General features: G+C 43.4%; 2 protein-coding genes across 10 annotated transcripts in view; one reads left to right on the top strand and one right to left on the bottom strand.

Annotated features, from left to right (window-relative positions):
- The window catches only part of scml2 (Scm polycomb group protein like 2), a 32,578-nt gene extending 11,914 nt beyond the window's left edge, over positions 1 to 20,664 (bottom strand). For both annotated transcript variants that reach the window (XM_081706439.1, XM_035520732.2), the window contains exons 1-8: positions 20,590 to 20,664; positions 17,186 to 17,254; positions 16,971 to 17,045; positions 16,792 to 16,862; positions 16,022 to 16,256; positions 13,865 to 13,953; positions 13,306 to 13,549; positions 1,327 to 1,625 (exon numbers count right to left, since the gene is read on the bottom strand). In XM_081706439.1, the coding sequence (XP_081562565.1) occupies positions 1,327 to 1,625; positions 13,306 to 13,549; positions 13,865 to 13,953; positions 16,022 to 16,256; positions 16,792 to 16,862; positions 16,971 to 17,045; positions 17,186 to 17,207 (1,035 nt within the window). In that variant the 5' untranslated portion in view covers positions 17,208 to 17,254; positions 20,590 to 20,664. The remainder of the gene's footprint in view (positions 1 to 1,326; positions 1,626 to 13,305; positions 13,550 to 13,864; positions 13,954 to 16,021; positions 16,257 to 16,791; positions 16,863 to 16,970; positions 17,046 to 17,185; positions 17,255 to 20,589) is intronic.
- Positions 20,665 to 22,268: 1,604 nt separating this feature from the next.
- cdkl5 (cyclin dependent kinase like 5) overlaps positions 22,269 to 26,850 on the top strand; it is a 40,589-nt gene continuing 36,007 nt past the window's right edge. For all 8 annotated transcript variants that reach the window (XM_081706150.1, XM_081706155.1, XM_081706152.1 and 5 more), the window contains exons 1-2: positions 22,269 to 22,410; positions 23,990 to 24,312. In XM_081706150.1, coding sequence (XP_081562276.1) covers positions 24,249 to 24,312 — 64 coding nt within the window. In that variant the 5' untranslated portion in view covers positions 22,269 to 22,410; positions 23,990 to 24,248. The remainder of the gene's footprint in view (positions 22,411 to 23,989; positions 24,313 to 26,850) is intronic.

The raw sequence follows: 26,850 nt of genomic DNA, 5'->3' as shown, positions 1-26,850 counted from the left end.
CACCCCTACACACTCGCATGCACACACACACCCCCACACACGCCTCACCCCCTATTCACACACCCCGACACATCACCTCTACCTATGTATGCACATATCCCATTCCCTACACACACACACATACATCCATCCACACTTCACCCCCTATCCATGTACACACACACACGCACACACGTACACACACGTACACACACACGTACACACACACGCACACACACACGTACACACACACTGCGGCCAAGCTGTAAACTTTGCCATTGTTACCACATGGTTATTGTTGAATTATTCACTTGTTTCAGCTTGACCTACATTTCATTTTCAAATCCCCAAAGTGACCTTGTATGACTCCTGTCTGTCATGCAGTGCATTCAGTGCAGTTTCCAGGCTCACGCGAGAACTCACAAGGGAAATCCTCCCCCCACCCCCCCCACAATCGAACATTAATTTTCAGAATGGAAAGTCTGGGTTTTTTAACAATTTCATTAGGTAATCGATTTTAGAGCATTTGTTGACAGCAGAAACACACATACACACATCCCACCCCCTACACACACACATACAATCTCACACTCAACCACATACACAACCTCAAATAACCCCCCATACACCACCCCTATACCTATGGACCTGTGATTTCTAGCACCTCTCAACCTTCCTTGCAGTACTGACCTGTGATTCCACCTAGCCATGGTTCCTACCCTGCTCCGCCCCCCCCGTGCAGGGGACCATGGTTCATACCCTGCTGTGCCCCCCCGTGCAGGGGACCATGGTTCCTACCCTGCTCCACCCCCCCCCATGCAGGGGACCATGGTTCCTACCCTGCTCCACCCCCCGTGCAGGGGACCATGGTTCCTACCCTGCTACACCCCCCCCCATGCAGGGGACCATGGTTCCTACCCTGCTGTGCCCCCCCCCCCCCCCCCCCATGCAGGGGACCATGGTTCCTACCCTGCTCCACCCCCCCGTGCAGGGGACCATGGTTCCTACCCTGCTACACCCCCCCCATGCAGAGGACCATGGTTCCTACCCTGCTCCACCCCCCCGTGCAGGGGACCATGGTTCCTACCCTGCTCCACCCCCCCCATGCAGGGGACCATGGTTCCTACCCTGCTACACCCCCCCCCCCCCATGCAGGGGACCATGGTTCCTACCCTGCTGTGCCCCCCCCCCCCCCCCCATGCAGGGGACCATGGTTCCTACCCTGCTCCACCCCCCCGTGCAGGGGACCATGGTTCCTACCCTGCTCCACCCCCCGTGCAGGGGACCATGGTTCCTACCATGCTACACCCACCCACCCACCTCCATGCAGGGGACCATGGTTCCTACCTTGCTGCCCGGTTTGGGACCTCTCTTCTTATGCGGCCTGGGCTGAACGCTGGTGTGGGTGTGGCTGTGGGTGGGGTCAGCACTTTTCCCCACGCCTCCCTGCACCTGGGCGCTCTGGGCGGCGGCTTCGGCGGCTGCCTTCAGCATGGCAATGGTCTGGCTCTTGGGCCGGCGGCCGCGCACCCCCTTCCGCACAGGCAGGGGTGGCAGCGGGTGAGGCAGGCGGTACGGAGACTGCATGGATCGTCGAGACGAGGCCGGCGGGCACAGAGCTGGAATCACAGCCTTGGGAAGAGGGACTGGAAAGAGAGAGAGCGCGCGCGAGAGAGAGAGAGAGAGAGAAAGGACACAGGCTGGGTTAGCACATGCACCAACCACTGAGAAAGCTTCAAAGAACAGATAACAATGCTGACACGCTAGGATTTAAATCACACACACACACACACACACACACACACACACACACACACACACACACACACACACACACACACACACACACACACACACACACACACGCCCTGATTCTGTGGAAACTTTGTGTACTTTACTACACTTTTGAATATCTCCATCTCCCCCACTGGCAGGGCCACTTTAAAATAACCAGTCCAGGTATACGTGTTATATTACATTATTTAAAATAACCAGTCCATGTATAGGTGTTATATTACATTATTTAAAATAACTTGTCCATATATAGGTGTTATATTACATTAGTTTTAAAACTGACTTAAGAGCAGGAGTAAATTAATACACAGATACTCAAAATAAATCATTAAATCCACAACACAGCTTTAGACTGTCATGATTTAAGGAGATTAAATCAAGTGTAGTTTTAAAATGAGTTCACCAGACATCAACATTTTATGACAAAAACTGCATAATCTCAGTAAACAAGTGCAAATGAGAAATATATCCAATTTCAACAGCATAGAATAGTTTTTGTTTTTTTTTAATCAAGCACATGCACAACTTTTCCAAACATTTAAGAAATCCTCTGAAGCTGCAGTAGTCCACAAACCCTGCATCAGACAGGATCAGACAGAGCCATGCATGACTGGGGCGGAGGGTGGAACAACAACTTTGATCTTTCCTCTCTGAACTGGCCCACTCAGAGGTTCTCTGGCAGCCCCTCACAGTGAGAGGTTTTTGCATATCGCAACTGTCATCTTACTGGTCCAGGATCGGCCCTAGTTTTAACTGAGACACAAACGGAAGAACCTTGGGGGTGGTTTCTGTGGCGAGATCACACCAGTTCAAACATCACCTCTGCTTTCAGACTGTCACTCTGACAACTGGTGCACAGCTCAGTCACAGAGAATCAGAAGAGGGACTGCCAGACCACAGCTGTCTCTTAGAGCATCAAGCGTGTGTTTCTGTGTGCGTGGGTGTGTGACTTTCCCTCATAAGGACTACATCCTAGCTCACCCTATGATTAAATGTCCTTTCTCTGCAGGTTGCAGGTAGATCTCTGCAGGTTGCAGAGCTACGTCTGGTCACGTGACTGGCTGAACATGTCACATGACTGACTGAGTAGGTATTTTTGAGGATTTTCAAACTCTGTTGTGCTAACATATAGGTCAGCACCACACTGACTGACCCATTTTTGATTATCTTGCTTTTGAACATGGTATAAAGGGTGTGTCACTTACCCATTTCACCTCAAAACATGCTATAAATGTAAGCTGATAAATGGTTTTCCTAAACAGTTCCTAAATTGCTCAAACTGTCATGAACATTTTGACAATGATTGAATATTTTTTCAGTAAAAACCACAGTGGAAGAGTTGTGGAGCTGTGATTCAGTTGTTCAGGGGAATTTTTGTGTGGGCTGCATTATATATATGCTATTTTTACAGATGATATGCATGGATATAACAGATATATATATAAAAAAAGGTAAAAAGCAAAAAAGCTTTGTATACAAAACATTTAATTTAATTTTTTTCTTCCCTTGCCATGCAGTCAATGTCTCTCTTACTGAGATATAAACATAAATAAATCTATGGACAGAGTTAGCTTAAGTTAGCGTAGTCCACCTTAAAACTCAGCAGGCTAACGGCAAACAACAGTTTTCAATACGTTTTGAATACACTAATAGAGTGATGAACTTCATGAATGTAGAGAGGGAGAGCTTTACTTGTCCCGTTATTCTTTCTTCTCTCTGGATCAGTTTGTCAGGTGTCTCCTTTCCCCGACCCTGAACTTCCTGTACTTCACAGCCAAACTGGAAATGTCATCTTTTGTTTTGTTTTTTTAAGGACTTGATTAATAAACAAATAATGGATCCATGTCAGCAAACAGTGCTAAAACGCTATTTTGTCTCATTTAAATGTTCTCACTATAGAAGACAGATGACCTATTCCCCACACTGGGTTTTCAAAATGACAGCAGTAGAAATCATCACATGCGTGTGAGTGTGTGGATATTTGCAAGTGAACATAATAATGAATCATTTTAATCACTAATGTGAAGATGCTACCGTTAAACTCTACATTGATGTATAATCCGTGCTCAAACTAGTCGCGGCTGTTATCACATGCTGTGCGCTGCTGCAAAGCACTACTGTGCTATTTTCAGGTTGGATTTGTGACGGTGTCCTGAAAAATGTCTCCACCGATATCCGATCCAGCCTTTTTTGCTGATATTGACCTGATTCCGATACGTGGTATCAGATCGGTGCAATCACTACTGAGTTTTGCTGTGTGCTGCAGGAACACAAGAATACAAAGTCAACACTAGAGTTGAGAAGGTGACTAGAGTAGAGCGGTTCGCGTGCAGATGCTTGTTCATCCAAAATACATCAAAGACTTCCAAGAGGGTATGATGCTAAAATATTTATATCAACTCTCAGTTTCTGCCAGCACAATCAAATCGCACTAATGGACAATTCCTAGCATAACCTCTGTGTGTGTGTGTGAGAGAGAGAGAGAGAGAGAGAGAGAGAGAGAATGTCAAGAGTATCAGATATCTGCAATTCAAAGTGTCAACCAATGCATCAAATGCATCAATGGAGGTGTAAAATGGCATGAGGAGAAGCTTTGTGAAAAACCAAACAAAAGCAGACCTCCCTCACTCGCCATACCACTCTCCTCTACTCCTCTCTCTCACAGACCTCCCACACTCGCCATACCACTCTCCTCTACTCCTCTCTCACAGACCTCCCTCACTCCCCATACTACTCTCCTCTACTCCTCTCTCAGACCTCCCTCACTCGCCATACCACTCTCCTCTACTCCTCTCTCACAGACCTCCCTCACTCCCCATACTACTCTCCTCTACTCCTCTCTCAGACCTCCCTCACTCCCCATACTACTCTCCTCTACTCCTCTCTCTCACAGACCTCCCTCACTCCCCATACTACTCTCCTCTACTCCTCTCTCTCACAGACCTCCCTCACTCCCCATACTACTCTCCTCTACTCCTCTCTCACAGACCTCCCTCACTCCCCATACTACTCTCCTCTACTCCTCTCTCTCACAGACCTCCCTCACTCCCCATACTACTCTCCTCTACTCCTCTCTCACAGACCTCCCTCACTCCCCATACTACTCTCCTCTACTCCACTCTCTCACAGACCTCCCTCACTCCCCATACTACTCTCCTCTACTCCTCTCTCTCACAGACCTCCCTCACTCCCCATACCACTTTCCTCTACTCCTCTCTCTCACAGACCTCCCTCACTCCCCATACCACTTTCCTCTACTCCTCTCTCTCACAGACCTCCCTCACTCCCCATACTACTCTCCTCTACTCCTCTCTCACAGACCTCCCTCACTCCCCATACTACTCTCCTCTACTCCTCTCACAGACCTCCCTCACTCCCCATACTACTCTCCTCTACTCCTCTCACAGACCTCCCTCACTCCCCATACTACTCTCCTCTACTCCTCTCACAGACCTCCCTCACTCCCCATACTACTCTCCTCTACTCCTCTCACAGACCTCCCTCACTCCCCATACTACTCTCCTCTACTCCTCTCTCTCACAGACCTCCCTCACTCCCCATACCACTTTCCTCTACTCCTCTCTCTCACAGACCTCCCTCACTCCCCATACCACTTTCCTCTACTCCTCTCTCACACAGACCTCCCTCACTCCCCATACTACTCTCCTCTACTCCTCTCTCACAGACCTCCCTCACTCCCCATACTACTCTCCTCTACTCCACTCTCTCACAGACCTCCCTCACTCCCCATACTACTCTCCTCTACTCCTCTCTCTCACAGACCTCCCTCACTCCCCATACCACTTTCCTCTACTCCTCTCTCTCACAGACCTCCCTCACTCCCCATACTACTCTCCTCTACTCCTCTCTCTCACAGACCTCCCTCACTCCCCATACCACTTTCCTCTACTCCTCTCTCTCACAGACCTCCCTCACTCCCCATACTACTCTCCTCTACTCCTCTCTCAGACCTCCCTCACTCCCCATACTACTCTCCTCTACTCCTCTCTCTCACAGACCTCCCTCACTCCCCATACTACTCTCCTCTACTCCTCTCTCACAGACCTCCCTCACTCCCCATACTACTCTCCTCTACTCCTCTCTCTCACAGACCTCCCTCACTCCCCATACCACTTTCCTCTACTCCTCTCTCTCACAGACCTCCCTCACTCCCCATACCACTTTCCTCTACTCCTCTCTCTCACAGACCTCCCTCACTCCCCATACCACTCTCCTCTACTCCTCTCTCTCACAGACCTCCCTCACTCCCCATACTACTCTCCTCTACTCCTCTCTCTCACAGACCTCCCTCACTCCCCATACTACTCTCCTCTACTCCTCTCTCACAGACCTCCCTCACTCCCCATACTACTCTCCTCTACTCCTCTCTCTCACAGACCTCCCTCACTCCCCATACTACTTACTCTCTCTCTCTCTCTCTCTCTCTCTCTCTCTCTCTCACTCATTGGCTCCGTACTGCACATCACAATGGGATCAGATAAAGTGCTCATATTTCAGACAGGCTGAAAGGGTGGCAGCACCAGCCAGCTTTCCTAAATACATCTGGGATTGTTCCCAGGGCACACGCACGCACAAACACACATGCTCACAGAGACACAAACACACTCACAGACACACACTCAAAGAGACACACGCATTTACAGAACCATACTCAACTACTCACAGTAACACAACCAGAGACACACTTGCTCAGAGAACCATACACATGTTTACATACAGACTCAAATAGACACACACACACACACACTTACAGAACCGTACACACATACATTCACTCACAGAGCCACATAGACATGCAAAGACACAGAGCCACATAGACATGCAAAGACATACACACAATCACAAAGACCTACACATGTTCTCAAGCATGCTCACACACACACACACACACACACACACACACACACACACACACACACACACACACACACACACACACACACACAGACTCACACACATATACACTCGCGCTCAAAGAGTCATTCACACAGCCACACACATGCTCCCTCACACAGCCATACACACACACACACAAAAAACATGCACACACACATGGTCACAAAAACATACACACACACGCACACATACTCTCACATACATATTCACTTGTGCTCAAAGAGTCATTCACACAGACATACAAACTCTCTTACGCAGCTATACACACATGCACAGAACCATAACCACATAATCATACAGCTACACACACACAGATATATATACACGCATGCTAACACAGCCATACATACATGTTCACACACACTGACCTACGCGCATGCTCACAGAGCCATAGACACGCACACACACACACACACACACACACACACACACAGAGGCAAACAAACAAGTTCACAGAATAAATGCACACACGTTCACACACAGACGTACACATTTTCAGACATGCACACCCACACACAGGGTCAGAGGCACAGCTGTCTCCCCTGGTAGCTCTCTGGGGAGACGAGAGTAGGGCCAAGAGACTGGAAGAAAAGAAGAGCGTTTCACTAAAGAATAGAAGAGCGTTTCACTAAAGTGCCTGACTTCACACATGACACATGGAAGTCCAGAGCTCACACCGTATTCCTCTCCAGCTACATCACATCGGTAAAAACAGGCCTTCCAAGAAAAATGTATTTAAAAATCAGAATCATGTTGAGAGTTTAAGGCTGTACAGTGCCGAATCATCCTCAGTGGATTGTCATAAACTCTTACTATATGGAAACTGAACCAAGACTACAGTTACATAAACACGTTTTTAAAAATCTCTCCACAGAGTAAATCTGACGTATTAGAAAAATGATTTCAGTACACAAATAAAATCCGACTCCTCAGCTCCACCCACGTCCCGGTGGAGTGAGTCTGAAAGGAGATCGGATTTCTGTTCCATTAATCATCTGTTAATTACAGAAGCATGTGGAGCTGATCAGAGCTCTCCATGCCAGTGAAGCACCCGGTGACCTCCTGCCTTCAGGAGAGGGCCAGAAAAGGTGGAGGTGCAGAGGCATCACTGGCCCAGAGCAGGGCCCGGACTGGTTCTGGGACTGTGTGGCATTGGGGTGTGTGGGAGGAACTGGACCACAGCTGGGCTCATAGCTCCATCCCTCCCACCATGTATCCACTCTATCTTGCACACGTATTACCCATGCTGCCTAGTGAGAACTAGAACCACATGTATGTGTGTGTGTGTGTGTGTGTGTGTGTGTGTGTGTTTAGCAAGAAAATGCCCCAGACTTGGGGTGATTAAATGAACCATTGTAATAGGATACTGAATGTCTCAATAGCTCCTTAAATAACACTAAATAAAAGACCAAAACTGAGTAAAAGCTGAATATAGAATAAAACTGCTGCTCTGATAGTTAAATAAAATTAACAGTTGGAAGCAAACTGCAGAACTGACACCGATATTAGATTCATAAAAGCTAAAAACAAACAAACAAAGAAAAAAGAAAAATGAATTCCAAAGTTTTATTTTATTAAAAAAAAAATTAAACTAAGATCACGAGACAGAAACCTACTATCTTATACTTATTCGTTATCTTTTTAACAGGTCTGCAAAATCCAACACTAATTTATTTTTCAAATATTTCACAAAGAGCGACGCAAACTAAATAAAATAAGAAACAATGCTATTAAAAATAGTTCTACCAACTCCTCTGTTAAATTCGCCCACCACGTTTTTAATAAATGCAACAGCCAGTGGAACAAAGCTGCGTTCGTCCTTCCTCTATTCACAACCACGAGACCACTTTTCCGATACGAGCAGGCGCGAGACAAAAGCCACAGAACGGGCTGCTCGTGAAATAACTCACCCGAAACGCCTCACCGCGCGACAACTTTCGAATATCCGCGTCTCGCGCAGAAATAACCGCATGTGTCTTTTGTCGATATCTCGTCCTGTCGATGTTGTCAATTTGGAGACAATGCTAAAACCTTATCTGACTTTAAAAAAAAAAAGCCCCGTTTCACGATCCGTTATGATTCTCCGGTATCAACAGCAGCGCGTAACAAAGCCTTAGCCGGCGAAGCGCGAGCCGGAGCGCGCAGTGAATGGGCGATAAGTAATTAGCATGGAGGCGGGGAGGAGAGGAGGAGGAGGCGGCTGGCGGGGGATGCATGCGGGGGGAGAAGGGTGCATGTTATCAGAGGCTAGTATTGACAGCACCCATCAGTCTTCTGCCTTTCGAAGCTCCACCCAAGCTTTCAGAGGTGAGGTGGGGGTGGGGGGTAAAAAGGTTAAAACGGATCAGGGCACCCCGATTCAGGCGGGGCCGCCGAGGGCCACGCAGCCTCCTGTTGGCCGCATTAGCGCGTTCAGACGCCCGTGGAAGGGGGGACCCGCCGTAACCCAAGCCCATTCAGACGTCCCCGGAGAACCGGCTGACAGACAGCTTTAAGTAAGCAGGAAACTCTGGCTAAATACGGCACAGGTCTGCGGGGGAACACCGACCGAAAGTCTTATTTAATAATCTGCCCAAGCCAACAAAGAAGTACCGCGTTTGCCATATCTGACAAGGATCGTATTCATATTTCTTTCTATTAGACCGCTGCTGGCATGGAAGAACCAAAGGCGAACACAAACTCAACTTGAATTAATGACTTCGCCTTACCCATTTCCCCTCTGGAGCGTAAAGTCCAACTGTAGCGACGACTGCCGCTTATGAAGGGAGACTATTCTATTGTTCGCAGTGTAGGTGTGAAATCTGGAGCAGAGGTGGTTGCATATATTGCACAAATAACCACTGGCAGAAACGCTGTAAAAACAGCACAGATATCCAGTGATTGGGCTGAGGTGAACAAAAGAGAAGCTGCTCGCAGCTAACTAATTCGAAGGCATATGTAGGATAATTCGAGGAAGATTTACAGTGGAACGCCCCCACGAATCAATCAGTTCATATATTTTTTCGTACGCTATTATAAAATATCCTAATGGTAAAACATGCCATGGTAGCAAACTCCCTCCTGATGTTTACTGAGGAAAGATGGACGCTGACCAGTGCAAGACAAAATGTAAACTGCTAAAGCAAAAACTCTGGCAGTATATTCATAAAGCAAAAACTACAATTCACTGATCCCTTTACTTGCAATTACAATATTCTCTTAAAACAAATGACACCTTCTATCAACACAAGCAACAAGGGATGAAATCTATATACATGCTATAAACATACACACTTGTTTCTACAGAGATTCACACATTCATCAATGCAGTGGACAGCAGCGAAAAGGAAATCAGAAAAAAAAGTATCGATAAAGAGAGGAAGACTTTTGTTAGCATTAAAAACAAATATTAAAATGAAATCAGAGACCAGCAGGGGCAAAAAAAAGTGCTTGATCCAACACTTTACAATAAGCAGGAAGAATTTACTACATATACAGAGGAACTAAATATGTGCTCATTAAGGACCATGTCTTCATGGGTGCTTTGTTTTGTGCCCTCTATTGTTCCTTAGTTCACGCTCGCTCGCTCACACACACACACACACACACACACACACACACACACACACACACACACACACACACACACACACACACACACACACACACACACACACTCTTACTGCCTGAGGATAAACCATTAAAAAAAATTAAGATATCCTTCTCTGTCAGTCTCTCTACTCTCCCACACACAAACACATTCTGCTAGGCTCATTACAAAGATTTTACTTGTTAATGATCATCTATTCAGTCAACAATACAAAGTCAACAAATGACAGAAAACAAGTGACTAAAGGCACTCACCAGTGTCCAAGACCACAGCCACCTAGTCCTACAGCACGGGCAAGGCTCTCGGAGCACTGAGGAACACACTGGAAACTCGTCTGCATCCTTATTCTATGTATATTTTGGGATTATCAACACCCATGCTGAGTGAAGTTACTTATTACTTTGTAGTGTTATTTTGTGTATTTTTTTTAAACAGTAATGTTCCCCTTTATTCGCCAATGTAATTAATTTTGTTCTGTAATAAAATATTCAAACAGTATGTTAATTAAGGATATTTTCAATACATGACTCACAATAACATGCCTAATGGTGATTTTCAAGTCATTGTGGTGAATGATCACCCACTAAAAACACATCACTGTTTCAGTGCCACCTTGAACTGTGTTGACTTCATTTTGTCTTTGTGAGTCAGGTCAGCCTTTTATTTTAATGTGTACTTTTATGTCCAAAATTAAATAATTTAGTCTAGATTTTTTCTTCTTCACATACTCCTAACATGATTTAATTATTTACAAGTAACAGTATATGATGACAACTCTATAAGAATGTAGCATTTGAAACCAAAATTGTGTCAAGGTTTAAATGAACACGACCTATTTAATACAATGTGGTAATAATTAATTTAATCTTTAATGTAATACCAGAATCTCTACTAATAAAATGTTTTATTTTCCTCTATGAGATCTATGATCTATGAGAGATCTCTTAAACCTGTCAATAAAAGGACTGACAAGCATAAATCACACATCACTAACTTAGCTGGGTTTTCTCAAACCTCCGGTGTCCAGCCAAGAAAAAAAAGAGATGCAGCTCAAATGACTGCCACAGACATTCAGATGACAGTCCAAAACCCAAAGAAAACCATTTTGATTACTCAAGTGAGTGCACTAAATTGTTTGAATGTTAACGGTACCAAAACAAAACAAAACAAAAAAACTAGCAAAAAAATAAATAAAAATTACACCAACTGATCACAAAAATGTTTTTGAGGGTGAAATGATCTAATCTGAACCAAGTCAAAAGCTCGTAGCATGTACAGGTCCAAATAAAATCTCTCTCCCACTTGCAGCCTGATGGACACTTAACATAAACTGAACCTTTCTGCACAAAACAAAACTGATAAAGCCAGACATGGAGGGGTGTCCACAGCCGCCGTGTCGCCGTGACGATGGGGGATGGGGGGTTGTAACACAAAGCCTCTCTGCAGCACAAGCCAGAGAGCTGTACGGATATATCTCCACAGCACTCCAGGTGTAAGCCAACAAGACAGTGATTCCTAGGCCTGATCTGATTCCAGCAAATTCCATAAAAGAATGCAAGAAACTGATCAGGTCAGTACAGGGGCACATCTTACACCAGCAATTACTTTGTCTGTACAAGATGAAGTAATAATCTGTAATAACCAAAATTGCAAATATACTGTCACTACTAATACAATTAAACTACTAAAAGTCCAATTAAAAGAATACCAGTGGCCTTTCCTGCAATATTCACTCAATATCCTGCTACATTAAGATATCAAACTTCAGTGAGATAATCAAAAAAAGACTGTCCACTAAACACTGTAAACGTGACAGGAGGAATTACGCCATAATACAGACCCCATCTGAACAGCAGCACAGACAGCCTATCAGAGCTAAACCATCACTTCTGGTAAGCCCTCAAAAAACACGCAGGGACATGGTAGAACTTCCTCCGCCCAGCAGAGGCACAAACGACAGGCGAGGCATACGACCGCTGCTGTCCAACACCCTGCACCCAGCCAATCACCTCACGTCCATAAGCTAGGCAGGGCCAGAGGACTTGCTGGAGCGGAGGCTGCACTCAGGGCCCAGTGGCTGTGATAAAGCAGCCCACTCAGGATCTGCACCCCGCTGGGAGACAAACACAGGTGAAGCCACGCTCAGAGTACCCTGATAAGTGCACGTCATTAAAGAGATTTAGAGTCGAGGTACGTGCTTCGATTGGGCCATTCATCTGTCGCACTGAGGGGATGAGCTGAATCACAAATCTACAGCTACCCAAAATCTAACCATCTGTAACAATCATTTTTGTATGCGAAAATACATTACAAGATTACAATATCATATTTATTAAGGGTCATGTTAACGCTGTGTAAAAATAGACTGAGCTGATCAATTCAAAAAGCCTATATTGAAGACATGTTAAAAAAGAATCTGTTAAAAAATAACACACACACACACACACACACACACACACACACACACACACACACACACACAAAATAGTTTAATAACCAAAAAAATATAGGATTATCAAAGCTAATCAAGTCTAATCATGCTTCTTGTCTCTGCTGCAGAGGCATTTTCATTACAAACGGTACCTCAGTGAACACCTGCTATTTTAAATGTTCTTACAAAAGATGATTAACAGAAAGTGACCTACTGTTTAAGTGCAAGGATGTGGACAGACAGACAAAGATGAACAAATAGATAGAGAGAAAATTCATCTGTAATTAAATTCTAAATTAATTAATAGGGCAAAACTCCACATTATTAGTAAGAGGTTGATGAAATAATTTTGTGTATAATATTTTTGCACATACTTATTTCAAATTACCATTAACAAGCTTTTGAATGGCTTAGACAACGGACAACAATGGCTTAGTAATTATCAAATGAGTGAAACAACATGAATTCAGGTGTATTCCTAACCTTTGCAGTGGCTGTGTGGTTCTGAAATATAATTTCTGTAATACAATATGCTGGCCCCGTGAAACAACAACAAAAGCTATGGTGCCATCTAGTGGCAATAAAAGGTACTCACAGCTGCTGCCGGGCGGTTGTAAGCTGTGGTTGGTTAGCTGGCACCACCCCACGGGGAAGATGTCTCTGGAGTCGTACTTGCACCAGTAGTCAAAAGCACCTCGCCAGCCGTCGAACGTGACAAAGATCTTGTCTCCTCGCATGTCTCCGATGGTAGCGGGGCAGATGAGGTAGGGGTTCTTTTTATCCACAGCTTCCAGCTTCATACCAGGTTTAAAATAGTTCAGTGGGGGTTTGGGTGGCTCCTAGCAGAAGCCAGAAGAGGAACAAAGCAGAAAACGGTTAAGAAAAAAAACCCAATAATTTCATGTAAGAGGATATAACTCAATGACATTAAAATGAATATCCACAACTACAATCATTGCACTCCATGGATGGCCTGACTTTAAGCAGCCTAACTTGAAATAGAAGATGTAGAGAACACTGAACCACACGCAAGCCTGTCATCTCGGAGCGGTAATGGGGATTTAAAATGAACGGACATTTTAAGCACGGTTCATGAGGCCAAAGGTGGTTCCTTAGGCTCAAAATGTGGAGGGTTCCAGCCGGTCCTGCGTTACCTTTTTAAAGGCCGAGGCTGGAGCCACCTCAGCTCCACTCAGCGTCCGCAGTAGAAACAGGGGCCAAGACGAGGCGTTCATCCTGAACCCTGGAGCAGCGGGGGGGGATCAGAGTAAGGAGAGAGAGAGAGAGAAAAAAAAATCAGGAGGTAATGCATAACTCTACACTAACATTATGGCATGTCTCACTGATAGATAATTTCACTTAGGTCATGTCTAAATCCCAAATACCTAGTGCATGATTAGAAATATAGGATGAGTTGCATTTAGTAATATTGATAATTTTCCAACCAGGCTCCATCTGTATGAGCTGATTAACTAGTGTGCATGTCTATACCACAACAGTGCACATCAATCTATATTGAAAATATAGACCAGTTTTCTAATTAAACATAAACACATAATTTATGGACATCTATGGTTTGATTTCTTTGCATGTGTGGATTGGATGGGTTGTTACCGACATCTGGTGAAAATTTCATGTCAATAGCACCTTTTAGAAATATATTTACTTAGAAAATTGGTGACATGTTCAATATTTATTTCACCCGCTGTGTGTGTGTGTATGTGTGTTATATATACACACACACACACTTGTATTTACTTAAACCCATAGTGTTGTCTCATGTTAACTGTAAACATGTTAAACATGAAGGTTACACTGATCAACAGTAATTTTGATTCCCGCAAAAAAAGAGCTGTTTATTATGCATGTTCACACACTGAATTTCAGAATTTCTCCATTACCCATAGTTTTTTTTCCAATACACTCATGTGTCATTATGTATATGTATGAAACAGTGGTACCAAGGAAAGTGCATCTGTTCTGTTTTGGCAGACTACTGCTGAACACTGAAGAGTATCTAAGAGAGGACCCTGTAGAGGGACCTGGACACACTCAGACTGTCCCAGAGGCCAATAAAGGCAAAAATTATATATTGCACATTTGGACACACTGTAACTGTAATGCAGACTTGACTTATTTATTAATAATAAATATACAATTAGTGTAAAATGTACACGTTTAAAAGCCAGATTCAAAAAACAGATTCCAATTTTGTGTAAAATGCAGAAGTTCCACTTATTTTAGTTTGTGGGGCAAGAAAGTTATCATTGTTATTGGTGGCCATGTGATTGGTGTCCATGGTGGTTATGTGGTTGGTGTCATCAGGCCTCGTGCTTGGCACTGCACATGGTTTTGTAGCGGCAAAGCAACATGCAGCCATATTACATCCTGTAGGGCAAACACACGTCCCTAACGAGGTGCCTGTTCCATGATTATAATGCCTTTATAATGCAAGTGTGTTACGCAGATTTCCACCTACTACATCTCTGTCAATGGAGAATATTTGCTATTAAAGGATTATTAAGGAAACTAATACACTAGGTTCTTGACTTGATAGAACTACAGGACAGACTGAAAGTCTTAAAAGATACAGGATAGCCCCACCTTTATGCATTGATACCAGGTATTTACAGTAGAATATACACCTCTGCACATCTCGGTATTCATTTGTTTTATAGAGAAAATTCCTGTGATAACTCACAAGGAAACAGGAGAGACGTCTTCCTCCAGATGTACGTCCATGTTCTTACTCATAAAGCATCGGTACAGCTACTGACAATCACATCAAACAGGCCACGACTCCTGGACTCAACACCATGCCTCCCCAGTACCACTCCACTACCATCCCACCCCAGTACCAATCCATTACCACCCTACACCACTACCACACCCACCCCACACCAATACCACTACCATATCGGAATCATCTCACCACCATCTCACTACCACACCACAACCACATTAGCCTTAATTCTCCGTTACGAACAGATATTATGTGGGTGTGGTACAGTCAACAGTGGTTCTAAGGTCAGAAATTGACAAGTGATGAACGGGGAAGCGGGTGGCTGGTAAACAGTGCATGCAGTCTATAACTGTACATTCACAAAACCGCCCCAGCAGTGGTCAGTGAGTGTGGATACAAGATGGGTGTTCCTAATAAAGTGGCTGGTATGTAGTAGAACCATGCACCCCTGTTCTCTCAAGGGAGGGCTAACTGCTGGGGAGACACCCATAGACAAAGACACCTGGGCAGGGAGACACCCGGAGACAGAGACACTGACATGGAGACACCTTTGGCTTGTGCGACTCACCCAGAGGTGGCTGCAGCATGTCCCCACCCCTCTCACAGGTGCCCACAGGCTGAATGTCGGATGAGTCGACCAGTCGCCAGAAGTCGTTGGTGTTGTCGCTGCCATCCAGGCGCAGGCGCAGACGCACTCCCATCAGGCCCATCACCGTGGCGATGCACACAGACGGGGAGTTCCGTGGGTCATGAGCCTCAACTTTCATACCCACTATAAAATCGTTAGTGGGAGGGACTCTAGACTAAAGAGGGAAAAGACCCATGAGTACCTTTTCACAGGGTTAGCCCAGTCTTAACATGCAACTGTACAGAATGCAGAATCACCACTATAGAATTAAATTATAGTATTAAAACAGCCATTTGATGCTAGAGTATGAAAAATGTTATAAAGACTCATTGTCAGATATACATACACATACACACACACATATATATATATATATATATATATATATATATATATATATATATATATATATATATATATATACTGTTTAATGACTGGTAGCAGATCAATAATCTATATCTTTGTTTGAGAAAAGTTTGATGATAAATGGCTATTTTGTGTGTGTGTGTTCCCCGTCATTAAAATCTCATTCACTTGCTTTGCCTTTGGACCAGGTCTAGCTCTGCCAATATATTACTAACTGAACCAATACCTGAACACCTAAAAACATACATCGGAGATGCTTAGCAGTCATAAACACTTCCCTGCTTAGGTACTCATCTGACTTGTGTTTTTCAATTAGTATTTCTGCTGGAATGAACACCGCATACTTGTCTGAAACAGCTTGGGGACGCTGGCATGGAGGAGGTCTCCTTTAAGTAAGACTCCCAGCTGAATGGCTCTGGGAAACATGAGTGGGAGGGAAGCATGTTCTTGATAAACATTAGGTCATACATTAGGATGCTGAACCACCACACTTGCATTTGGTTAAACAAAGGATGGGCTGTACCATTGTAAACTGTCTGCGGGGGGGCTGCTACATCAGTGCTACTCCTTGCTTTCTCCTTTTTGCTGTTTTTTTGTTCTATAAAAAGAAAATGCTTATTCAAATTCAAATATCAAAACAGACAACTACCCAAACGTCATTTAAAGAGTTGACAGAAAAATGCATCTTAAATAAATAAGAAAGAAATAAAGAAGTCCAGCTGGAACCGTTGTGGTTACCTTTCTGAGGTGTTCTGCCCATGTTGACATGAAGCCCCCCAGTCAATGGGACAATGGAATGGCCCGGAGCTAACAGTGAGAGTGGAGAGTGGAACTTAGAGACTGAACAGTTACAGTACAGGTTGTTAATTATTATAAATTAAATTAGATTACAAACTATTATTTCCAAAACATGTAACATTAATGTAGAATAGATTTAGATACAAAAACCATTAATCATAAAAGAGATGATCAACCAACCAATTGATCAACACTGAAAATACAGTGAAAACACATCCAAAAACCTACCAGCCAACTTATTATATTCTTGCTGTGTAATGTGTGTCTGCTTTATTTATCTAATGTCTCTGTATAGCTTAATCCTCTGCGAGTAATGCATGTTCCATCTAAGAGAGCTTCAGTTCACATCATTCCATTAGCATGATGACCCAGGAAGGCCTGGATTATCCCCCTGCCGCTTCCCTGCCCTTGAAAGCCGTTCACGTCGCCAGTAGATGCAAGAGAGCCCCTAAATCATGCATACCTGTACTGAAATCAAAGCGCAGCCGTTTTCTCTGGTTTTCTGAAGCCTGACAGTAATAAGTCAGTGGAGTTCCCAAAGAGTGCAGACTCACAGGATCAAAGCCCAACTCCCAACAGGCAACCCCCACCTCCATCAGCCCCCCACTTTGACCATCCGGCTTACTGCTCCCACTGGCCATCCAGCCCCCGACTTTCACTGGCTGGTGACCAGTTGCACCCAGGCCATGCCAAAGAAATGAAATAAATGAATAAATCTTGGCCGGAGCCGGGTCAGTCCGCAGATCAGTCCCTGAGAGGAGCACTGCTACTTTCTTATCTGACACGCATGTAGGAGTGCGACAGCTCAGAGCTGCTGGTTTGGAATAGAAACGCCGCACGATCTAGGCTGGAGATGGGGCCATCCGTGCACGGCTCCGTGCGCGTGAACAAAAGAAGAAAAACAGAGATCCTGAATGTAGAACTGCACATCCTTGATTCTGAAGGAAAACAGGTGAAACAAAGTACTCGTTTGAAGGGTAAAAAAAAAAAAAAATGTAATGCACAGAATGTGATACTGATAAAGATGGCAACATTAGGGGCACCTCTGGCCCGTCAAAACAACAGCTTTCCTCTGTAAATTATCCCAAGCACCACAGTGGAACTTGCATGGTGCACTGTGGACAGACAGAGTTTTTTCCTGATATTCCAGACAACAAACCTGACAAATGGCAGATGCACAGACAGTTTGGTGAACAGCTTGGAACAGTGACAATGACGTGATGCCACATGTAACTGTAGTTCCCTTTGTGTTTTTCTCCTTTTCTTTCTCCTATAGATCAAGCAGCAAATACGATGTGGAGCAACACCGCAACATCACTTCTACTCACATCAGGTAGCTGCACTATATGCAGAATCAGGAGAAGCAAGACTTCTGTTCAAAACCAATCATTTATCGTTAATGATTTCTTTTACTAATATTTATTCATTCACTATTTGATATGTATTGGCATATATACTGCAATACAGATACCTTTAATTGAGTTAACAGAGCACTATATACAACAAAGCACCTTTTTAAATTGCTCTGGAGAGCAAATGTCTGCTAAACACTATAAATGTAATCTAAAAGTAAATAAATTCTGGCTAAAACAGCCAAACCCTAACACCCCCACCCAAATAAAAGAAACAAAAAGCAATTTTTTGATACTTTAAGTCCCAAAGAATCTTCAATTAACCAAAAAAAGCTAAAACCATCTTCTTTGAAAACACAGTGTTCATGCAAGATAACAGCAAACTTTGCCAGGCAGAAACGCTGTTCTAAAAAGCATTCAACCTAAGCATTTTCAAGGACTTCATAATCATATAAATTTCTTACATTCTTGCAGCAGCAAGGCCAAGCCAGGTGACCCGGAGGAGGAAAAGAACACAAACACAGATCTCTAATCAGTCCTTGTACCACAGAAACAGATGAAGTCTCCTGAACCTCTCACCAAAACACCCATTCCAAAGCTCTCACCGTCTGTAGTCTCAGTTCCTTACAACACGCACCCATGTGTGCGCGCGCGCACACACACACACACACACACACACACACACACACACACACACACACACACACACACACACACACACACACACACACACGCACGCGCACACACGCGGGCACGGGCTCCAGCTGTCTCTTTTGCTGTGTTAGACAGCAATTCCCATTCAGTCAACTGTCATAAAGATTCCAAACTGCCATAAAATGCCGTTTGGCCGGGCACGTCTATAGCAGACATGGAGAGCTTTCCAACACCTCATTTTCTGATGATCCATTCAGGGCCCCACCAGACATGCTCAGCTACCCCTTCCCCTGCCTCTCTTACACAGTGTGCTAGCTGGAGGGGAATGCCTACAGCAAACTCAATATTCCATAATGGACCAGCCATATGCAATTGACTCAAAACTATTAATAGCACATAGCATATGATATAGTTACAGAACAAGTAGATAATGGATGAACATTTGAAACTTTTTTTTTTTACCACAGTACTTGGATGGGGTGTTTTTGTTTTTTTTTATCAATAAAACCTAAACTTACTATCTTACTATGTAAACTTACTAGCAATATTTTTGTATTATTGTATTTAACATTTCTAAGTGTATGTAGAATACCTACAGTTTATTTGAAAGTAAAACACGTTTTTAGTGCTGTTTTTTCCCCAGTCATTACTTTTTTGCCCCTTCTTTAAACACGCCTAACCTAGAAAAGGTGTGTATGCTAGAACAGGCAGAACCTTCCACCACCACACATAACGATCATCTAAATAAACGCTTTAAATCGCACTCGTGATACTATATACGAATAAGCTGATGCGAGGGAAGCATCATTACTTATTTTGATCAGCGGAAAATTGTATTAAATTCCCGTAAAGCAGACAATGTAGGAGAAAGGGAATGTTTATCTTACGGACAGATTTTAATCATTTTAAATAAAAAACTGAGAGCACGTAATATTTTGATATTTATGCCCCTGTAATAGGATGACAATTTACTAAAAACATTGTCAGCGTTCCAAATACACTTAAATAAACCCACTAAGTGTCTTTAAGTTAAGCGATTACAAACAAAACATACGCATTTTGTAGATCAATATTTCTATATTTATTTACCTTCACTGTCACATTCGTTATTTAGCCTTTCGGGCTATAATAGTTTACCAAACATAGGCTGAGTGTGTACGCTAGAGAGAGTGCATAGTTCTGCGAGTAACAGCCATACGAAAACATGCTGAAATCCCCCAAAATACTTAAGCTTCATATTTCTGCTCCCGACTTAGTCTGAGACGCACGCAGAAAGGTTTTACAATGAAACCAATTTCTAAATGTTCACAAAACACAATTGGCATTTATCTTACGTACCGTTTAAACTGGGAAATTACAATGGGGTTCTCTGATTTCCATTGGAACTAGGCCGCCATTTTTCGTGCACCTCCGCGCATGTCCAGCCTTAAGTAGCTATTGCCGTCTATATCCGCCGGTGCGGTGCAACTAGGCCACGGCGCATGGGGGTCCGTGTAGTTCAAAGCAGGCTGACCGTAAATTGCATTTGAACTAGGCGTTTGAATGACCTAATTGAAAATCCACCAGGAATCCAACAGTTTTAACTACCGTCATAATTCTTACAATGTATTTGTGTTTAGGATGTAAACAATGACTATTTTATAAAATTTTAAACTCTGTTAATTATAATAAACTCTGTTAAATATAAGTCTTAATTATAAACTCTTAATTATAAATTCTGCTTATTTATAACTGACGTCTAAACGAAGAGTACAGTATAATCGAAATTCATTGCCCTGAAATTAATTTAGCCGTAGCCAAAACGGTTAACTGGAACAATGAGTTTGCTTACGTCACGTCGACAAGTGGTTAGAAAACAATCTATTAACAGGCATATTTTACACGGGAAAGGCTTTGTTTTGTCAGATTCCTTTTTGAACCCTTGGTTTTTCAGTATGTGAATATTTAATATTTTCACTTACATATTTTAACCTTTTCTGTAATATTCTGTAATATTTTTTGCAATAAGTATATGAATATTCTATTATACTGCTTATATTATATTATATTATATTATATTATATTATATTATATTATATTATATTATATTATATTCTGATGGTATTATATTATATTAATATTCTATTATAGTGAAGAGCGAGATTGTAGTAAGGTTGTAGTAAGATGAAGTAAGGTTTCCAGAGAAACAACATTTCGGACAGATGTCCTTCAGCAGCTGTGAAAGTGCACGGTGCTTCTATAGTACACTGCAGTTACTCACCTGGAACCTCTTCCAATCATGACGAAAAATTATCACTAGGCGTCACTAGAAACCTTCTTTCGCTCCCCGATTCGGCATTCACTGTATTAACGGATGATTTTCACAAATAGCTAAATAATGAAAACTACTTTATCGGATGTTTAAAAGTCGGACATATTTTATGACTAGGTTTAAGGCTGCAGTGAGTATAGGCTATTTTACTTTAACACAGCTCTCGCATAAATGTTATTCTTCAAATTTAGATGTTTTCAAGGTACATGTTTAAAACAATTTGAACTTCAGAAAATCGGCAAAATTTTAGATATTTGAAAAGGCAATTTAATCTCGAAATTCCGAATTTCAGACCCCATTCAATTAACACGTCACGCTGATAATTAGGGAGAAAATCAAATCTACACTTCTTTACAATGTCAAATCAAGTTTTAAAAATCAATCAATTTTTAGTAGAATAGTAGGTTAAAAGGTGGTGGGTTATCAAAATCGTCAACAAATGTCCTATTTATTGGATTTGAAACCTTCGCCTAATAAAATGATCACTTCACGCGGAAACATCCCTCAACCATTTTTACAGAACCCAATCGGTTTTACAGAGTGGACAAAATGCTCAACCCGACCGCTCTGAAGTCCTGCCCCTTTGGGCGATTCTTGCTGCTCTTCTGCCATGATTGGACACAAAAGGCTCTTCGCAGAGGCCGACACTCGCATGGCGTTTTGATTGGTCTACAGTACGTCACTCAGGACGGCACCGCTCTGGAAATTGCTTTGGTAGGTTGTCAATGGAATAGAATGGAGGTGGATAGTATTGCAGCTGTAATGATGGGTTACCATTGCAGGTAAAAATGAAAACATCCCTTCGTGGCTATGAGTGCGGAGTTTGCGCACCGTCGTCGAGGACCTGAGTGAGTTTTATCCGGCATTTTTTAGGGGGGTGGGTCGGGGTACATATGTTATCGGTGCACCTACCCATTTTTCGCACAATTCGTGGTTGTTCATAGGTATAGATCAGCTGGTCGTCTCTATGAAGAACATATACATCTCTAGGTTTACCTGCCCACACACAGACACGGGTCATTTAATTTTAGTTATAATGTCCTCCGTGGTGTCTTTTAGGCTACATTTACAAGAAAGGTTATGTAATATGTCACGATGCCTCATTCACTTGTGTCAGACTGCGTGCGTGTGTACTGTATAATGTTGTAGTCCTTGCTGACAGCGCGTGAAGATGGTGTGAGCAAATGGTCATTTCGTGATACCGTGCAACAAGCTTCCGCGCGCATCAGTATCCTCAAGACACTCACTGGTGCGGATAGAAAGGGGAGGATTTGTGGATGTCACACTTAATATAACGATGGAACTTTGATCCACCCACGAATCGTTTAAGCGCGCGTTCTCTCTCTCTCTCTCTCTCGCTCTCTCTCTGACACACACACGCACGCACGCACACACACAACGCAGTTGTGCGCCCCTATGTATGTGCATTAAAAATGTAGCTTTTGGTGTACATGACATCATCTTCACGAGCCTTCGGAAACGTGAGTGGTGTCGGTGGCCTCACCATTCTGCCAATAAGTGCATCAGTTATAATCAAACCAGTAAGACAACAAGAGCCGTGATGTGTCAAGTGCGATCAATATTAGACAAAGCGTTGCAAGCCGCGCGCCCGAGGTGGCGAAAATCAGGCTAAGATTCTGTAACGTTACCTTATCTGTCTTCTGGCTTTACTAAATGCATAGCAAACGCTGTCTTAAAATGGAGCAGTTAATGGAGCCTGTTTCTTTACTGTCTGCATTGCATAAAGCTTTCATTTGTTTTCTGTTCAAGATGAAAAATATTTCTACCCAACCTGTGTGGGTTTGTCCTGACATTGAGGTATGTTCTAGCTAAACGGAGATAGCCAATAAAATATGGCAATTTGCCTTCTAGGAATGATAAAATTCCTTGAAGGCTCTATGGTGACTCACACTGTGTATGTTCTGATGCTCAGATTCCTACCAGTTAAGCATTTACAGCAGCATTTGCATGTGCCTGCCAAAGACCGAGGCAGTGTGTCATATGGCCAAGTGCATTAGACTTCATCATCCAAACCTCTTGATTAATGTGGTTACATACCTGATCTTCTCCTTCAAATCTAAACAGCCATCTCACAGCAAGTTATGAAACCCATGCATGTACCAACAGTTGTTCCTGCAAAAGATCAGTAGTACCCCCCCAGTCACAGATCATAGTTTTAAGGTCAGCTTCACACATACACACACACACACACACATCTTTGCTTGTCCCCTCATGACCTCGGATGGTTTTTGAAATCTGGCCCAGTACTAAATCCAAAAATATAAAACAAACAATGCTAACGCCATCTGGCTATCAAGACACTGTCGCAGTATCTGGACTTGCTGTTGGGAATGACATTGCTGTTACGTGCAGACAGAGCTACATCTCTCTTCCACCTAACTAGTCTTTTTACTTTTCTATCTACAGGTGAATGTGTGAGTGTTTGTGTGTGTGTGTGTGTGTGTATGCATGTATATGCGTGAGTGTGCATGTACACTTGTGTGCAGATCCACAATTGTGTGTTAGGAACATGGGACCAATACCGTGTCCAGTGGGCGACAGCTTTCTAACTCCAGAGACTCATTCAAGGGCGGATCGGTGCTGCATCTCCTGACCTCCTCTCTCCACCCCCTCCCCTCCTTGTCGTGGACACGCCCCCCAACCCCCAGCCCTGCCTTTTGACTTCATGAAGCTTCGTCTCGTCAGTGATCTGATGAATAAATTTGAGGTCCTTGGGATTGTAGGAGAGGGTGAGTGTGATACAAGTGAACATTCTTTCAGTCTGACGAATGCGGGCATCTTCTTGTTTGCGTTCACTGCCAAATGTCATTAACACATGGCTCAGCAGAGCATTGCCTGCTTTTAAAGTCTTTTGGTAACTAAAGTCTTTGGTAGCTATTTACTAATGACTGCCACTAATGGTGTATCATCACAACTGTTTCTTTAATACTCATATGAATCTTTGAATAATTAAATGGCTAAGTATATGAAGATTGTCTTAAATATCTTTTACTACCTCATGGAAAGAGGCAGTAAAAATATGCTCTTTAGACTTTTTTTTAAGCCATTGTAGAATAATAGAAATTTCCATGAAAAGGGAATATTTTGTATGAGAGAAAGGAGTGGGAGTCTTTGCCTTTCCTTTGCCTTGCCACCGTGTGTACACATGTGCATGGTTGTGTTTCTGCGCTGAGGGCGAAGCAAGGCAAGGTGCGTTCAGGCTGGCCCTGTGATGAGGCATGACTCTCCATGCTCATCCAGGTTACCTCAGGCCTTCTCCAAGAGTGCCCCCTGGGTCTGCTCCAATGCACAAACCCAGAGCCCTCCACTGCCTGCAAGCGCCCAATGCCCGCGAGCACCTCCCCTAGTTTCTTATGGCTGATCATGTGGTTGTGTGTGTTGGTGTTACTAATGCTCTCCCTCTCTTTCTCTCTCTCTCTCTCTCTCTCTCCCTCTACATCAGTCTCGCTCTCTCTGTCCCTCTACATCAGTCTCTCTCTCTGTCCCTTTACATCAGTCTCTCTCTCTCTCTCTGTCCCTCTACATCAGTCTCTCTCTCTCTCTCTGTCCCTCTACATCAGTCTCTCTCTCTCTCTGTCCCTCTACATCAGTCTCGCTCTCTCTGTCCCTCTACATCAGTCTCGCTCTCTCTGTCCCTCTACATCAGTCTCTCTCTCTGTCCCTTTACATCAGTCTCTCTCTCTCTCTCTCTGTCCCTCTACATCAGTCTCTCTCTCTCTCTCTGTCCCTCTACATCAGTCTCTCTCTCTCTCTGTCCCTCTACATCAGTCTCTCTCTCTCTCTGTCCCTCTACATCAGTCTCGCTCTCTCTGTCCCTCTACATCAGTCTCTCTCTCTCTCTGTCCCTCTACATCAGTCTCGCTCTCTCTGTCCCTCTACATCAGTCTCTCTCTCTCTCTGTCCCTCTACATCAGTCTCGCTCTCTGTCCCTCTACATCAGTCTCTCTCTCTCTGTCCCTCTACATCAGTCTTTCTCTCTCTCTCTCTCTGTCCCTCTACATCACTCTCTCTCTCTGCCCGCTCAGTGTTCCAATCCTTAATTAGAGCAGTGCTTCTGAAACAATCAAACGAGCCTTGTATTCTCTACATGGAGTTGCTAGAAAAACAATTGTTGAATGCTATGTAATCTGTGAATGTTTTGGAATTACATAAGTACTTGCATTACTGATGTAGATGTGGTCTGATATTCACAATATTAGATAAAACTATTTTATTTGTCAATACAGATAATGTTGTTTAATACTGAACATGTTGTTTAGTACTGGGTAAGTTATTTTTTTTAGATTGAAAAAAATAGTATGAACTCTTGTGTGTATTTAGTGACTGGTTGAAACGTATTATTTTAGCCACAGTGACCACTTTCCTTCAATAGTTAATCAAACTTGCACAGTATTTTAGATCGGTCTTCCTTCAAAAACTGCTTCAGGTCATTCAGTGGTTCTTGTTGCATCACCCAACATCTCTGCTGAAATTCTGAATTTTGTTGTTTCATCAGTGCTAGATAGCTGTCTAACGCTCAGGCAGCAGAACTCCCTCCACCATGCATCACAGGTGGGACAAGACTGTGGTGTTGATGTACAGTACACATTATCACTTTTTTTTTTTAATCCAAACACAACAGCACATATTTCTTCCAAATCGGCTAACGTTTTTTCCCATGCATCTACAGAACACTGTCCCAACAGCACTGGGGAGCGTCCCAGTGGGACTTTTCGGAAATCCGTGGTTTCCACCATGCTGTCCTTCCATGAGAACCATTCTTGTTTAGTGCTTTCTCATAGTGGACACACAAACAGAGGCTTTGGCAAGTTTTAAGGGATTTTTCAGGTTCTTCGGCTCCTTCAGGTTCTTTGCTGTTGCCCTGGGGTTGTCCTCCATCTTCGTCAGCACTACATACTACGATGTTGCCATGAGCTTTACTGGATGCCTGTTCTGTGGAAAAAGAAGCACAGTGCAGAATTCCCTCCATTTACCAATAGTGTGTGTTAGCAAAGAGAGATGAATGCAGAAAGAAACGAGGAGAGAGAGAGCATGTCAGAACATGCCGCTGTGGTCATCCGCTGTGAGAGATGGATGAGAGTGAGCAGTGAGAGCTATTCCAGATGCAAAATCCTGATATTGTTTAACTCACAGCCTGGTAGTCATTCCATCATGACTACTACCATACATAACATACACAGATGACAAGTTTTTATTCATGGATTAAGGCTATAAGTAAATTACACCATCAAAACTTGTGTTTAATCTACTGAAATCCATAAAGCCTG

The sequence above is a fragment of the Electrophorus electricus genome, chromosome 23, assembly GCF_041902795.1.
Source record: "Electrophorus electricus isolate QZ-2024a chromosome 23, ASM4190279v1, whole genome shotgun sequence".
In the NCBI taxonomy this organism is placed as follows: Eukaryota; Metazoa; Chordata; class Actinopteri; order Gymnotiformes; family Gymnotidae; genus Electrophorus; species Electrophorus electricus.
Note: the sequence above shows the minus strand (reverse complement) of the source record. Positions and strands in the feature narration are given on the sequence as shown.